General features: G+C 50.9%; 1 protein-coding gene across 1 annotated transcript in view; it reads right to left on the bottom strand.

Moving 5' to 3' along the window:
• Nucleotides 1–16,779, bottom strand: part of GMPR (guanosine monophosphate reductase) — a 41,274-nt gene that overhangs the window by 6,549 nt on the left and 17,946 nt on the right. Inside the window, exons 5-7 of the mRNA XM_059399496.1 lie at nt 11,066–11,147; nt 7,540–7,646; nt 461–503 (exon numbers count right to left, since the gene is read on the bottom strand). Of these exons, the coding sequence (XP_059255479.1) occupies nt 461–503; nt 7,540–7,646; nt 11,066–11,147 (232 nt within the window). The remainder of the gene's footprint in view (nt 1–460; nt 504–7,539; nt 7,647–11,065; nt 11,148–16,779) is intronic.

Below are 16,779 nucleotides of genomic sequence, written 5' to 3'. Positions count from 1 at the left end.
CCCCCCCCCCCCCCCCCCCCCGCCCCGCATCACAGTTGGCCGCTGCTGCCCCCTGGTGGGACACAGGCTCCTCAGTCCGGAAGGGGAGAAACTTCGGAGGGACACTCGCCCTTCCCTCAAGGTTGCCCCAACTTAGAACCTGGAAACCCTCCCTGAAGTCGCTGTGCTTCAGACCTGGTGCTGGCCTCCTCCGGGCTCCCTGCGCCGTCTAAGCCATGACCTCACCCACTCCTGGCTTACAGGCTGTCTACCCCCTTCCACCCCCTGGGCACCCTGCCGGCTCCGCAGAACCAAACCAACAGTCAGGATTCTGGCCAATCGGGGCTGAAATCCAGGGACGGGGAAACTCGGGACTGGCCCAGAATTTCCCAGCACGTCCCGCCTCTTCATTCAGGTTCCCACCGGAGGCCAGCGCGCGCCGTGGCCGGGAACTCCCGCCCCTCCCTCCCTGTCCTCTTACCAAAGGCTTTGGCGACATCTCCTGGACACGTGCAGCCTCCGTCCTTCAAAGAGGGAAAAGCAAGGAAAGGGTGTCAGTCAGCGGGGACACCCTTGGCCAGGCGGTCCCCCTCCCCTGGGGCGATTAGGTCATCAGGAGGGGCTCTCCAACGCACCCTCAGCCAAGGGCAAGCCCCCCCCCACCCCGCCGCCAAAAAAGCGACCCTCAGAGTCCACTCCAGTTCCAGCCTTCCTCAGTCACTGTGTTTGGACTTAAGTTTGCTCCCGTCGATATTACACCTTCATCCCCCAGCCTCTTGGGGTTTCCTCTCTGGGTCTGCCTCACCCACCACCTGCCCACCTGTCTGCATCCCCGCCCCCCGCCCCCCGCCCACCCCGGAAGCCGGATGCCTGACCAGGGCCATCCACCTTCCCGTAATGGGCCCAGTTAGCTTAAAACCAAACGTACCTTCCTGATCCCCACTCTACCCACAGAGAGCACACGCCTGGAGCTGCTTTAATGCCCAGCAGGGCGGTCACCTTGGGCTGCCCAGCTCAGCACTGTGCAGCCATGGGGGTGGGCGGGGAACACCAGCAGCACAGTGTGGGGCTTCCAGAATACAGAGCCTGCCGGGCACCGTTACCAACACAAGCTGCTACCTGCTCTTCCCAATGTGGTCTGTGTGACGTCCAAGGAGAAGGCCAGCGAGGGTGGCCCGGAGTTGCCACCAGACGCCACGGAGAGAGAGGCAAAGGCCCAGGGTTCTGAGCTCAGAGCGGGTCTAGGAGGAGCACCAAGGTCTCAGAGGCAAGCACCTGTCCCTGGAAGGTAGGACCCACCTGCCTTGAGGACACAGGCTGTCTGGGCTACCGGGCGTCACAACTGGCAGGAGGGGGTGTGTGCCCCCAGAGCCGGAGGGCATCCAGCCAACCGCGATGACCACCATCTCCCATGGAGAATGGGGGGGTCTCTGTGACTCATTTCCCTTTTTTATCTGCTTTTAAGACCTGTCACTCCATGAGCTATAACTTAATTTCTGCCTCCTTAACTTCTTTGCAGTTGGGATCCAAAGGTGGATGTGAAAGCTTGAACTCTTTTTTTTTTTTTTATGAATATTTATTGCCTGTAACGATTTCCTCCATCGCGTCTGTTACGGGCACACCCCAGAAATATTGCAGGTTTGGTTCCAGACCACAAGCAATAAAGTGAGTATCCCAACAAAGTGGGTCAAACGAATTTTGTGGTTCCCCAGCGCAGAGAGAAATTATGTGTACACTCCTCTGTGCGACAGCTTTACTGTCTAAAAAAAAAGGTACACAGCTTAATTTTAAAAAAAACTTTATTGCTAAGAAATGCCAACCATCTCCTGAACTTTGGCTGAACCGTCATCAACGATCACAGATCGCTGTAACAGAATGCAAGGATGAAAAAGTGGAAATTTGGTGAGCATTACCCAAAATGCAGCCCACAGACACCAAGGAGGCAAAGACTGTTGGAAAAACAGTGCCAAGAGGCTCGTCCTGATGTGGGGCTGCCAAAGATCTTTCATTTAAAAAAACAAAAACAAAAACAAAAAGCAAAAAAACACCTATCTCTGAGATGTGATAAAGCCTACAGTCACGTGTCATCTCTCTGACCCCCGGAGGGCCACGGGTGCTGGGGAGTGGTCATTTCCTGCTGCTGTGTGCTGGGGCCCAAGCTCTGGCGTATCTACTTCCTCTTCCAAAGCTACAAGCCCCCTCCATGCCCTTCACTGGCCCTGCAACTTCTTTTAATACGTTATCTCTTTACCAAAACCAGTTTTATACTCGATAGGCTTTCAAACACATGACCTAAGAAGATTAAACAAATTCACACCCCCATTACAGGAGGACATTTTTGGACTTGAAACCACACACACACACACACACACACACACCACACAACACACTCCCAGGCTTGCAAGCTGTGACTGCCACAGCGGTTCATGTGGGACCCAGAAAATTCCACATTCTTGTGGTTAGGGAGGAGGCCACTGGGATCCTTGAAAAGGAGCTCTTCTCCTCCCAGAATGGGCCAAGACGACCACGGTTAAGAAGGCTCCGTGACGTGCCCCCGAGAGGAAATCCGAATTACAGCAGCATCTTCTGCTCACTGTACTTGGAAATGCATTTATATAAGGCAGACCAACCACACCAGACTGCGCATTTAACCCCGTGCAACCCGATGTTGTGATATGCTTTAGGGCAAAGGAGTCTGCTCCCTACTCCTGTTCACGGGTGATTTCCAGAAGCTGTTCAAAGCGTCCTTTTCATGCTGTCAGGAGGCAAGGGCAGGAGGGGCAGAGCTCTGCGATCTAAGACACACATTTATTTTTGCACAGGAACATCACAGGTGCCGGAACGTTTTCAAAAACAATGTGCAAATATTCAAAGAACTGCTTGTTTTGTTTTTCAAGAGTGTTCCCGTTGTATTTCAGGAGAAAAAGCATCATGGAACGACATCTGTCTGTGAACTATCGGCATATCTTTTCTTCTTAAGAATACTTGCCCTGCTCTAAAACCAAGGGCGGGAAAAGCAAGTACGGGGACGGGCAGAGGGAATTCAAATCAAGCACCTACTATGTGCCGGGGCTGTTACAATTTCATTTTTCCATTCAAACACCAGAAGCACCTGAAGTTGATATTTCTGTAAACGGGCGGGGGTGGGGGCGGACTGAGGGGAGCTCAGAAAGGTTGAGTGACTTGCCCAAAGTCACACAGCAACAATGTTAGAATAAGATCTTACAACTCTGGTTAGGTATACATTATAAAAACATCCAAAAACAAAAATAAATAATATTTTAAAAACATAAAACTTGTCTAGAAGCATACTTATTAGATTATTAGCCGTGGTTCTCTTAAGAGGCTAACAGTTCCAGGAACCTTTATATTTATCTGTATTTTCTAAGTTTTTCTAGGCTAAACCTATCCTGTTGAGGAATTTTTCACCCTCAAAAAATTTTAACTTTAAGCATAACTTTAAGTCTTGCGAAAGAATGGTCTAACTGCTTCTGAAATGCTATATTAAATCATTAAAATTATCAGAAATTTGCTGATCTGCCTTTACTTTTCTGCAGAGGGTCAGTGGACCAGTATAAGCACTGATGACCATGCGCAGAAAAGGAAAAGTTTGGGGATGACTTTGAATCATCTGGATCCTTCATGATACAGGGCCTCCTGAGCCTTGATAAGCACTCTTTATAAAATGCACTGATTAAAATGCTGGAGCTTGAGGCAAGAAGAGACCATAGGGATCCCTGTCTACTCCCAGGACTTCTTTCTAGGTCATATAAAGCAGCACAAAGTCCAAAGAGTGCTTGGTTATCAGTGGATCGTGAACTCACTGGAGGTTCGAATCCCTCCCCTTTTAACCATGCATCGGAGACTGACCGTGACCTCCTCATTTTCCAAATGGGGGGAAGCAGTCAAGGGAAGATAAACAGGCCTCAGTCTGAATGTTGCCAGTAGGGATGCTGGACAAATTCCTTAAGATCCTGAAGCTTCGGAGCCCACCTGGTTGCAAAGGCTAATTTATGTATCAGCTGGAATAGGCCAGAGTGCTTAGAAACCTCATCAAACATTAGTCTGGGTGTTTCTGGGAGGGTTCTCTTCTTTTCCTTTTCTTTCTCTTCTCTCTCTTCTTTTTTTTTTTTTTTTTGGATGAGATTAACATTTGAATTGGTAGACTGAGTAAAGCAGATTGTCCTCCTGGCATGGGTGGGCCCCATCTAATCAGCTGAAGGCATGACCAGAACAACAGGGCTGACCCTCCTCGAGTGAATCTTTCTTGACTGACTGCCTCTGAATGAACATGGGCTTTTTCCTGCCTTTTAACTCAACTGAAACATGAGCTCTTCCTGGCTCTTAGGCCCTCAGACTCACACTGGAACTATAACATCAGCTCTCCTAGGTCTCTAGCTTGGCAACTCACCCTGCACATCTTGGGACTTCTCAGCTCCCATAATCACATGAACCAATTCCTTATAATAAATACCTCCTCCACCTCCTCTCTTGCCACACACATACACACGTGCACACACACAGACACACATGCCCCCTGCCTAATACACCTGTCAAGTGAAACTAACTGCTAGTTTGTCAGGTTGTTCCAAGAATCAGAAATTCAAAGTGCCTTGTGCCTGGAAGGTAGTAGATGCTCAGGAAACACTAGTCATTCCTTCTTCTAAGTCTGTTTTCATCTTGAAAATTCTCTTTTGGGTGATGTCCCTAGCAGATGACAAGACAAAACTAACTAGTCACACCTCAATCTTCACCTACATAGGGGGTGTCCTGAATCTACAGCTCTCTGCCTCTCAGAACCCCATGTGGGCCACAATAAATAGAAACCCGATTCAAGTCCAGCCCCTTGAGCATCAGCACCTGCGAACAGCCCCCTGCTGTGACTTCCTTTTTACTGAATTTCAACAGCGTGGATGTGCTAATTCAGCAACCAAAGTGTGACAGGAGACAGCTGGACGGCAACTGGGCAGAGTAGCAGGATCCAAAACGCATGGTGGGTTTCCAGTGGCTTTAGGGATGACTGGCAAGTGGGAGAAATCTGCTTGTGAGACACAGGGGCAGTCGCAGAAACGGCCGCTCTGAATGCCAAGGCACTCAGCTGGCCAGGAGGGAGGAGCTCAGGTCAAGGGCGCCGATCCCAGGTGAGCCTGTGAACTGCGTCTGGCCTTCCAGCTACACACGCATTGTGGGCCCCCATCCGGGTAATCTTTCACCATTACTGGGAACCGGGGAGGTCCCTGACTGCAAGCCTGGGCGGTCACTGTCCCTGTTGGACCAACTCAGAGGAGTCGTTCCCCAGGCACTGGCAGGCGAGACCCGGCTCTGAACACGGACGCCACGACAGGAACCAGCACTTCTCAAACTCAAGAGCACATCACGACTACCTGGAGGGCTGGTTAAAACACATTCCTGGGCCTCCCCTTCAGCGCTGCTGATTCGGTAAGCCTGAGAACTTCTAACAAGTTCTCAGTTGATACTGATGCTGTTAGTCTGGGCACGGCACTGAAACAACCACTAAAAGAAGCTTATCAAAGAGAACCCAAGTTGACTGCAAGCAGAGCCTCCCTTTCCCCCCCAACCCTCCCCAAATAGGGTTCTATCAACAAGCAGGCGTGAAACTTCTAGAAGGACACAAGTAGGGGAACTCGGAACATGTTCCCAGTAGAGCCCTTCATTTGACAGCTCCCTGATATGGAAATGGTATACAGGACACAGGGCCCGAATTTTGTGGAAGACTCTTGATGGTGAAAACAGTCATGTGGTAGAGATGTAGGACTAATTACATAGGATGCTTTCAGGGCCAACCTCATAAGAGTCATCTTTGCTTAGACGGGGTCTAGGAATGTCTTTTTAAGAAAGCTTCCCCGGTGATTCTCAGGCAGCCAGCCCAGAAGAAGGCCCCAGGGAACCCCTGGGACCCACTGGTGTCCCGGAGACCGTGCAGTGAGTTGGATCACAGCACTCAGCCTTTTGCACACAATAAATAAGTGTTCCCTCGGGCCCTGGGACCAAAGCTCAGCAAAGGGGTGAGGCATGCAGGGTCTCAGAGCGGTCAGCGACCAACAAACCTTTCTTGTCTAGCACATAGTAGATGCTCAATAAAAACGTGCTGAAGGACTGGATGGATGGGTGGAAAGCCTGCATGAAGAATGGATGGGAATCCGCCCTGGACTACGAGGTCAGGACAGGACAACAGCCGTCACAGCCCTCAAATGCTAAACTGGGGCTCAAAACGAGGGAAGGAGCACGTATTTAAAGAGTAGCATCGTATCCTCAAAGCACGTCCAGAAATCACAGGTCAACTTGTTGCAGAGCTGGGGTGAAATCAACAAGACATCATTCTGCAGGGATATGTAATCTGATGCATTTGTAAATTTTTTTTTTAAATCATCTATCAATTACTTAATGTGGGAGACTGGTTCAGCAACTGGACAGGGAAAAGGTCTGAGAGTTTAATTTAATACAGTCGAGTCAACACTGTTATGGAACCACTACAATTACACTATGAATTCAGAATTCGTAAAAAAAAGAGAAAAAAAAAATATATATATATATAAAATATCATGTTAAAAAAGAAAGACACATTAAGTGGAAGCCATGGTTCTGAGTCTGCCCAATTTTACCCCACATGTTCTTTCCTATTCTGAGCATTTTACCTGGAAGGGGAGAGCCAGGATTATCTCTTCGATGGTCTGAATGGTTGCCACATCAGCGAAGGAGGATTCGAATTACGGCTACGCTGAGGACAGATACTAACTTGGCATTAACTCATTCACTCAATCTTTAATGTTTAGTGGCTGCATCCCAGGCTGCTGTCCTGCCAGGAGCTTCCTGGAAGTGCTGCTAGATCACGGTCTCACCCCTTCCCATAGACTCCTCAACCTACTGCAACCTCCTTCTGCCCCCAACACGTCACTGGATCCACTCTCACTCCGGTAAGCGACCAGTGGCCCCTAATCCAACATGACTGGCATCCTTACCAAAAGGAGAAATGGTGGACATGCGCGCACATACGCACAGGGAGGACGCCACATGAGGACGGGAGCTATGGCGCCACCAGCCATGGGCGCTGGAAGTTTGCAACAGAGCCTTCCCCGCAGCCCTCTAGACCCCGCTGAGACCTCAAGCTCGGACTTCCAGCCTCCACACCTGCTAGACAGGGACTGCCTCTTCCTTGATCTACCCAGGCTGGGGTGCTTTGTAGCAAACAAGCATGTGGCATCTTCTCCAGGCTCCCCACAAATCCCCCAACACGCCACCCGACGCCGTGAGTCGTTACTGGCTCCCGTGTCTTCGTCCCTCAGTGCAGAGTCAGTAAGGAGGGGGGCCTGGGTCTCTGCCACATGCGACTGGGCTGGGACCAGATGCCTGCTGCGACACACGAGGTGTGTGGGACCTCGTGCTGGGACCAAGGTGCCAGGCTCACGGCCAAGCCCACAGGATGCCAACGAGACGAAGGGCAGCCAGGAAACAGGCTTCCTCGGGGGCCCAGGAACTGGGGCCTCCCCCCAAGTCCCGAGATGTTCTCACACCCATCCCCCTGCCCCGTGGGAGACTTACGGAGATGATGTGTCCCTTCAGGCCGTGGGCAGAGTCGGCGCATTCGATCACGGCGCTGAGCTGGGGGTAGCCCACTCCCGTCTTGGTGCGGGTGGTGCACACGGAACCTGGAGGGCAGGAGAGGTGGAGCCCAAAGAGAGATGGTCGAGAATGAGCAGAACGCGCTATGAAGCAAGACTGCGTCCCTGGCACACAGCCCAGCCCCGATTTACTGGGGGAGGGGACACAAGATGACAACATTTTCCTTCTGTCGGGGCGGGGCGGGTGGTGAGAGCCACACCATCAAGCCACGTGATCTCTGGTCCTCATCATTGTCAACCGCTGAGGCGCGGGACACTGTCACCGCCACTCACCATGACATCAGCCCCCACCTCTGCCTGCTTGTATCCAGTCCCTCTCCATGGCCTGCGCCTTTCAGCACCACCATGCTAGACTTCAAGGGAACCCCCAGGGCTCCTCCCACAGCCTCTTTGCCTTCAACTTCTGTCAAATTTCTAACTTCTCTGAGCCTCTCGGCCTTGCCTATGCAACAGAATTGGAAACACTGACGCACGGGGTTGCGGTCTATCACTAAGCCCATGCCCACACCCCTCCCGCCCAGCTCCGTCCTCGGGGGGCCCCAGCCTCCTGGTCCTCATGACCGCCTGTCCTGTCCGGGGTCCCCGTCTAGCCTGGGATGCGGGTCCAGCTTCTGTTTCAGGACCAGCCATCCAGAGGCCCTCAACTGTCCTTGACCTCTGGCTTTCCCATAGTCAACCCCAGTCCTGGTGGGTGGACCCGTCTGCAGGGTATGGTTCCAGCTAGGTCCAGGCTGAGTCACGCTCAGAGCACCACCATCTCCAGCACCTGTCCCCCGGTTCAAGTCCAGACCCTCCCTCCCCTCAAATGAGCACCCCTCCCCGGCCCCCCAAGATCACCCAGACCAAAATCCTGAATGTCCACCTGCTACCCTCCTTGGCCACCACCTCGCTCTCCCTCCTACACGCCAGCTACGGGACGGTCCAGTTCCTCGGGCACAGGGAGTTTCGCCCCCTCCCTGGGGATTCTCTGTACGTGCTGTACCTTCTGTCCAACCACTCCCTATGAACCAAGCCCCTGGTCCTGCCAATGCTTCTCATCTTTCAGGCTTTATCTTAAATGTCACTCCCTCGGGAGAGTTGTTCCGCACAGTGCTCACTTCAAACAGAGGCATTTAAATAATTCTTTGTGTAAGAGCGCAGGGAATGTGTTTTCTCCGCTGGACGGTAAGCTCCCCGGACTGTCACTGTTGTAGACCCAGCGCTGAGAACAGAGCCTCCTACATGAGAAGGGGGCTATAAATAGTCACTAAAAGAATGTGTGAACTTAAGAATAGATGAGCCACCCACATGCCTGTGGCTCCCCTGTTTCCCAGCTCCGTCAACGGGGCTTGAACTCCAGGGCCATCAGGCCCAGGGGCAAGGCTACTGGAACCCCCACTTCTCCATCACCACTGATGCCTTCACAGCCCCCCACCCTCCAGGTCTCTCTCCAGGACCTTGGGGACAGGAAGAGGCAGAGAACCACATCCACAATTCCAGGCCTGGATTCAGCAAGAAAACCAGAAGGATGGAGGAGCCCCTTTCCTCCGACCCATGCAGCTACAGGGCAGAATAACATTTCTTCACGTTCATCCTCACGTGCACTGCCCACAATCCTGGAGCCAGCAGAGCGCCTCTCCCTGCCAAAGCACCCTCTGCCCCACGCACCAGACCAGCATTGTGCAAGGCAGGATTCATTTCCTAATCTCTCCTTCCTAATTGGCTTTTCTCCACTCCCACCCCACAGCCAGAGTCTCGCAGGAAGGCAGGGGGTCTCTACCCCCAGGGCTCCAGAGCTCTGCCCCAGGGACAGACCTCTACAGAGATCAGGCCAGTCACCTTTCTTGGAAAGAGCCAAGGAAGGACTTCCAAACAAGGCATGGGAACGGTCTTGATTAATGCTCAGGTTGAATGGAGAAATTAGATGCGTGTTTTCTCCCAGTTACAGAGGCAGGACGCCCATTCTTAATGCTGTCATTCACGGAATACTCAGTATTTTTACTCTAAAGAATTCATGAAACTTAAATGTCATCTCCAATCAGTTTGAAGAAGGGCCTCTAACAAAGCTTCTTACCCTCGTTGGTCATATCTGTTCTACTAAGACAGGCCTGCCTGGGCTGGGGGGAGGGGGTGGGGCACACAGCGACCTCAGAAGGACCCTCAGTCTTCCGGGGAACCAGAGTGTATACGCAGAGGGAGTGCAGGAAGGAAACAAGACCAGCTGCATGCTCGGAATTACCTCGAGTACCTCAGGAACAGCTCTTTGAGAGCCGAGACGACGACCTATGTACCTTCATGTCCCGCCCCCAGCGCAGTGGCAGCTGGTTGACATTCTGTACGTATCTCTGATGGACCAGGTGACCCGTGAGCGTCCTGCTTTTGAAAGAAAGAGTCTTCCTGGTCTGTTAGGAGCCTGTTCTTTACTAGCTCAGTCTTTTACAGCCTGTCCTAAGCCGGGAGCTCCTCGGTAAGAACCGGAGCTGTCATTCCTCTTGCTTGGACTACGTCGTTGGTTGGCCCGAGTAGCTATAAAGTATCTAAAGCCCAATCTTGAGGGTTTTCCTGGATATTAAACACTCCAGTCCTCTGGGGAGCCTACAGAAGCCTCTTCTTCCCTAATCCTTGCTTCATACACATCCGGTTCCCGCAAGGCCGATGGCTGTGCCAAGTCAACAACACAACGATGTCTCCTGCCCCCTGCCGCGCATTCCCACACTCTTCTCATATGGCTTGACGGTTTGCTTCCTTTTTTGGTAGTGTTCTTTGGGTGGGTGGTATTTTAAAAATCTTTGCTATTTTTTTATTCCCAGCTGAGAATGTATAGCTTCTTCCCTCCTCTCCACCGTTAGTGTTTGTTTAGGAAGGGGATGTGCGAGGGAGAAACAGGCACGCTCGTGCTCAAGGCTCGCCAGAGGGACAGCAGGCCGCCACCTGGCCCCGGAGAGAAAGGAGCTGCTTGGTCAAGGAGAGAAAGGCTCTGCCTTGCTCCCCCCCACTCAAGATGCCATTGGGTGGTCCTAGGAGAGAATGCCCAAGAGGATACGGGCAAACAGAGCTGGATATGTTCAGGTGATGAGAGCGGGGAGACGGAGTCATGTCCATTAACCGTCCCCACGATTCTTCACACCCTGGCCTTCCTCTTCAAGGTCCATGGGATCACTGATGAAACCTGCATTCTCTTCTTCCACGTTAGTGCTCTGAAAACCAGGACCTCCCATTCTACCCACATCCCAGCTCCTTTAAGCCCTCCGTGGGGGCATCAGAAAGCAACCCAATGACATTTCCTAAAAGAGCTTCTTTTGGAAGCTCAACTTCCAAAAGTGGTGTGATACTTCCAAAAGAAAAGGGCTTTATGCTTGTGGCTGGGGCCCCCGGGGGCTCCCTTCTGACCACATCACCAGTTTCCCCAAGGCCCACACCCCAGCGCCTGCCACACAGCCCCTGCGGGACTTCCCAGCAAGCCTTACCTGGTCCAACGCCGACTTTGATTATGTCTGCTCCAGAAAGAATAAGCTCTTCGACCATCTCCCCTGTTACCACGTTCCCTGCCTGAGACAGAAAGAACACAGCCCATGATCACAGACTATTCCTGGTGACACAAAGATGAGGGAATGAACAACTCCACACCTGGCCACACAGTCAGACACGTCCTGAAGCCCCCAGGTGCCCTGGGGGCCAAGAGAGGGAGGTCAGCAGCACAATGGACTGAATCTCTGATTCTAGAGCAAATCTAGATGGTGGGTCAGGACAGTCCCCTGGTGTCCTCCTCTAATGAACAGGAACACAGAATCCGACACCTGAGACCACAGTGGGCTGAGCTGATGGCAGGAGAAGGTATGCCAAGTGTGTAATTTTTAGAACTACAAGAGACTGGCGGCCATCTAGGGCAGAGCGTTAGAACATGTCTGTGGTGGACAAAGTAAAATCCTACAGAGAACCCAAATATATTTTTTAAAAAAAGCAACGAAACACTCTCTCAGATGATTATCACCTTTACTGTGGGGCATAATGTGTTTCAGAGACGACACCATCCTTGACGTACATTTATGGAACTCCAGGACCTCTGGAATACGAAACCTGGCGATCATCTCACCAACGGGGAATGCCTGTGTGTCCCCCCCGCAAGGGTTGGTGGTTTCCACCCGGACAAGAAAGGGCAGGTGAGCTTTTATGGACCAACACCACTGCATCCCACTCCAATTTCAGAACTCAAGGCTGTGGCCCTAAGAAGAAACCAGGAAGCCAGGACATGGCAGAAGCTTAAAACCTTAAGGATGCATCTGGTTTGGAGACTCTACAAGTTCTTTCCCTGCAAGGGCAGGTGAGCATGAAAACAGCCCTCTCTATTATAACTCACTGCCCTGCAGATTCTTTGGCTGGTCCATAGGCTCCTTGGCGAGATGCCTAACTGAACATTCACGACAGCACAGAGTCTTATTTTGGGAAATGCATGCCTACTCATGCTACCATGATTTTTTTTTTTTTTTTTTGCGTTGAAGTGCCAGTGTCTTTTTCTTTTCACTGAATTCATTCCTGGGTTGGCGGAGTGGGGTGGGGGGGTATTTTTCTTTTTTAACCTACACAAACTTGGTATATTTTTAACTCAGTATAAAAGTATCTTAGAAAGACAGAAGAGGAAGGCTCAGAGCTGCTTTAATCCAACAGCCATCTGACCACTGAAAATGCTAGACAGTCCAGAAAAAGGACCGGGACATTGAGAATATTGTATATAATGAGGGGCACATTACACATCAGTAAGCAGCAGAACAAGGTTTCAACGGACGGTGCTGGGGAAAGGGAGCTTCTGGAAGTAAGATCATAGATTCTCATTCATACTGGTCCCCAAAACCAGCTTCAGATGGATGCAAGAGTTAAAAGTTGTGCCCTTCCATATTTAGAACACCTCGAAGACGTGACTCTCATAACCATAAAAATGGAAAAAAGATCTATAGGTATACACACATACACACACACACATGCACACTCATATAATCAACAAAACGAAGTGGCAAGTCATGTGGCACAGAAAAATCCCTGCGATTATGACCGTGCGTTCCTAACATGATTAAAGCTCCCCCAAATCTGCAAAAGAAATGCTAATGCCTCACAAAGTGACTGCCAAAGGACATGAACAAACTAAAAATAAATAAATAAAAGTGGCCAATGCACACAGGGAAAGCATTCACCATCGCCAATCACTGTATTTATTTTTTTTTAAAGATTTTATTTATTTATTTGACAGAGAGAGAGCGAGCCCGAGAGAACATCAGAGGAAGGAGGAGAGGGAGAAGTGGACTCCCCTCTGAGCAGGGAGCCTGCCCTGGGACTCGATCCCAGGACCCCGAGATCATGACCTGAGCCGAAGGCAGATGCTTAACCAGGTACCCCTCTAATCATCACATTCAAAGTCAGATACTAGTGAGGTAGTACTCGTCACTCAAATTATCAAGGACAATCACAACTAAATACCAAAGAGGAAACAGACACTGTCTTTCTCCGCTGGTGCAAGGTCTCCTTTAGCACAGGTTTCCCTGGGAAGCAATTTGTCCACACAGAGCAAATGTAAGAATACAAATATCCTTTGATCTAGAGAGTGTACTTCCAGGATCCTCTCTGGAGGGAACACTCACAGCTGAGGCCAACGATTTAAACACGAGAATGCGGGGCGCCTGGGTGGCTCAGTGGATTAAGCCGCTGCCTTCGGCTCAGGTCATGATCTCGGGGTCCTGGGATCGAGTCCCGCATCGGGCTCTCTGCTCAGCAGGGAGCCTGCTTCCTCCTCTCTCTGCCGGCCTCTCTGCCTACTTGTGATTTCTGTCTGTCAAATAAATAAATAAAATCTTAAAAAAGAAAAGAAAGAAAGAGAGAGAGAGATCACAACCGGGAGGAGCAGAGGGAGAGAAAGAATCCAAAACAGACTTCAAGCTGAACACAGACTCCGACGCAGGGCTTGATCCCAGGACCCTGAGATCACAGCCTGAGTAGAAACCAAGAGTCAGACACTTAATCGACTGAGGCACCCAGGCGCCCCAGGAATTGCATTAATTTTATGACAAAGTCTGGTGGTTTGGGGTTTTGAGTTTTGTTTTATTTCAGCACAAGGACCAACATCAACTTTGTAGCCAAGGAGTTAATAGGAACTCGAGAAACAAGACTCCAAGCTCTCAAGTCTCCCTCACCACTGGTCTTACTAAAAAAGAAAACTTTTTTTTAAATTTTAAAAATAAAAACAATTAAAAAATGAAAATACACACAAACATAACTCAGAAGAAGTTACTCTCAGCTCACTCCATAGTTTCACTTTCAGTGTGGATATTTTCTACCACCGATCTGGTGCTGCCAACAAATCATTTGATTTTCTAAAGGGCCTTCTTTACACCAAATAAATTCAAGCCAGTTCATGACGGATGCACCAGGTCCAACCACACAGACTCAAAGTCAGTTTATTTTTTTTAAAGATCGTCTGTATTTATTTGAGAGGGAGCATAAGCAGGGAAGATGCAGATGCAGAGGGAGACGAAGACTCCCCACTGAACAAGAAGCCAGATGCGGGGCTTGATCCCAGGACTCTGGGATCATGACCTGAGCTGAAGGCAGACGCTTAACCAAATGAGCCACCCGGGCGCCCTCAAAGTAAGTTTAAAGCATGAGGACGGTGACCCTTCCTGGTAGGCTGGAGGCTTGCATGGGTGTCCCCATTCTCCCTCGGCCACCGGTGGAGCTCCTTAACCAGTGGCTGGAAGGTGATCGGTCACTGCAGAGAAGCAGCCGGGCGGAAAAACCCAGAGTGAGCAGGAAGCACCTCCGGCACGAGGACAACTCAACAAGGATGCGGAAGACAGAGGCAGGAAGGCTGACCTGCCCCATGCAGGAGTAAAAAGCCATCTCATCAAAGTGGATACCAAGAAAGGCAAACACTAAGGGAGAAAGGGAAAGGCAAAATCAGACGTGAGAAGGACGACAGGACGTGATGGGGCCCCCGGCTTGGCCTCAGGCCCCACCCAGGAAACAGCGCATGGGGTGATTCGATTCAGGGGTGATTCAGCGGGGATGTAGGAGGGATGCCGGCACATGCGGCTGGCCTGGGTGATAAGCAGGATCCAGCCTATCTGGGCCCAATGCAGCTCCTGGCTGGTGCAGATAGCACGGCCGGAACGTGGCCACAAATGCAGCACACGCTCGTTTCCCAGGCGTTCGCGACCAACTGCAAACTCTGGACCCTCCCAGGGATCAGGGGGTACCGAGACAGGCAGGAGGAATGTCCGCGGGGCAACCCTCTTTCGGGGGAGGCCGAGCCCCCTCCAGGGCCCGCACTCCCAAGCTCTGCTGCGAGAGACAGTCTCCCTCTGTTCAAGGTCAAGGAGAGGCATGGGGGCCCAGTGAAAAGCAAAAGCAAAAAAACCAACCAAACAAAACAAAACAAAAAACACCAAAAACAAAAAAAAACAAGAAGAAAAGAAAAAAAGCAAAATAAATAAATAAATAAAGCAACAGGTTTAAAGAGGCTCCCCTGGGCCAAAACCAAAACCAAGACCGTTTGGCCCCGATGTTGCCAGCTTCCCTTTAGACCCAGACATCTAAGACAAGGTAGGTTCAGAAAGCCCCCGGGGTCCACAGGCAGACCCTACATCCAGGCAATGAAGGAAGATCTAGGAGGCTCCATTTCTCCTGCTAGAATGTAGGATGAACCACACCCACTTGGTGTGGTCAAGATAGGGTTTACATATGTAGAAAGTTCTATTCAGTTCCTAGTACAAAGCCCAGCTCTCAGTTTGGTGCTCAATAAAATGTTAGTCCCTCTACTTAAGAATGCTTTCTGTATATTGTTTGTTTGTTTGTTTTGCTCATTTCTTTTTTTTAAACTTAATTGTGGTCAAATATCCATGACATAAAATGCATTGTTTTTAGTGATTTTTTTAAGTGGCAAGGTCATGAAGCCATCACCACCATCCGTCCCCACCACGTTTCTTCATCCCAAACTGAAATTCAGGACCTATACATCAGTAACTTCTCTACCCACTTTTCCTGTGCCAAGAAAAATCCTTTCTCTAGGATGATGGGAGACAAGGGCCGGCAGACAGCAGCAGGACAGATCTGGCCTGGGAGCCACAGTGTGCCAACTCCTGATATCAGGTGGTGACACACTGAGGATGCCTGGGTGGCTCAGTGGGTTAAGCCTCTGCCTTTGACTCAGGTCATGATCTCAGGGTCCTGGGATCGAGCCCTGCATCGGGCTCCCTGCTCAGCGGAGAGCCTGGTTCTCCCTCTCCCTCTGCTGCTCCCCCTGCTTGTATTCTCTCTCTCGGTCAAATAAATAAATAAAATCCTAAAAAAAAAAAAAAAAAAAAAAAAAAAGTGGTGGCGTGCTAATGATAGTACCTTCTCCTAAGCACACAGAACTGTCCCGATGCCAAACACAGAAGCAGGAAGCAGGAAGTAGCTATCAAGTAGCTATCAAGGCGATAACCATCTTTTATGGCACATTAAACTCAGTTTACTACAGGACTCTCAGAGACCCGCATACCACCTGGATATGAGGCCCTTCACGGCTTCTAGCCCAGTTCCAGCTCACACCAGTGCCAGGAAGAGGGTAAAGCCAGGAAACCCAGGCAACTCAGGGGCGCGGTCTGCCGTAACCACCTCCTGTCCCTCAGTGAGGCACGTTCCACAATCCACAAGGGAGGCCGCCCACAGCGGACAGCCTGCAGGAAATTCTAAAGAGCGTCTGTCTGCCTCCCTGGGAAGAGGGCTGGAGCAGGTTGTGTCCCCCTGTGGCTCTGAAACTTGTCTGATCATGAGTGCTGGAGAAGGAACGCCAGCAGGAGACTGAGTCACTGGCCATGTGCAGAAATGCTGAGGCCGTGCCCACGGCTACCTGGGGATCAGTCAACCGTGGCCAAGGTGGCCTACCCCAGCGGCGTGGAGCTGGGCCTTTAGTCTGCCCTCAAAAGACGGGGTGTCACAGACCTACCTCTTCACGACCAAGTGAGGAAGAGCCACCAGCGCAAAGTTGCTTGTCAGACACTACACAGGGACACCCGTGTCCCAGCAGCTGGCTGCGGAGTGGTGTAATAGAAGATCACGGGCCATGGGGGCAGGCAACCAGCTCTGAACCCCAGGCCCACCTCTTAGTGGCTATGTGAGCCTCAGAAAGTTCCTCGAGCTTAAAACAGAGTTTCAC

Source organism: Mustela nigripes, chromosome 5 (assembly GCF_022355385.1).
Source record: "Mustela nigripes isolate SB6536 chromosome 5, MUSNIG.SB6536, whole genome shotgun sequence".
Classification (NCBI taxonomy): Eukaryota; Metazoa; Chordata; class Mammalia; order Carnivora; family Mustelidae; genus Mustela; species Mustela nigripes.
Note: the sequence above shows the minus strand (reverse complement) of the source record. Positions and strands in the feature narration are given on the sequence as shown.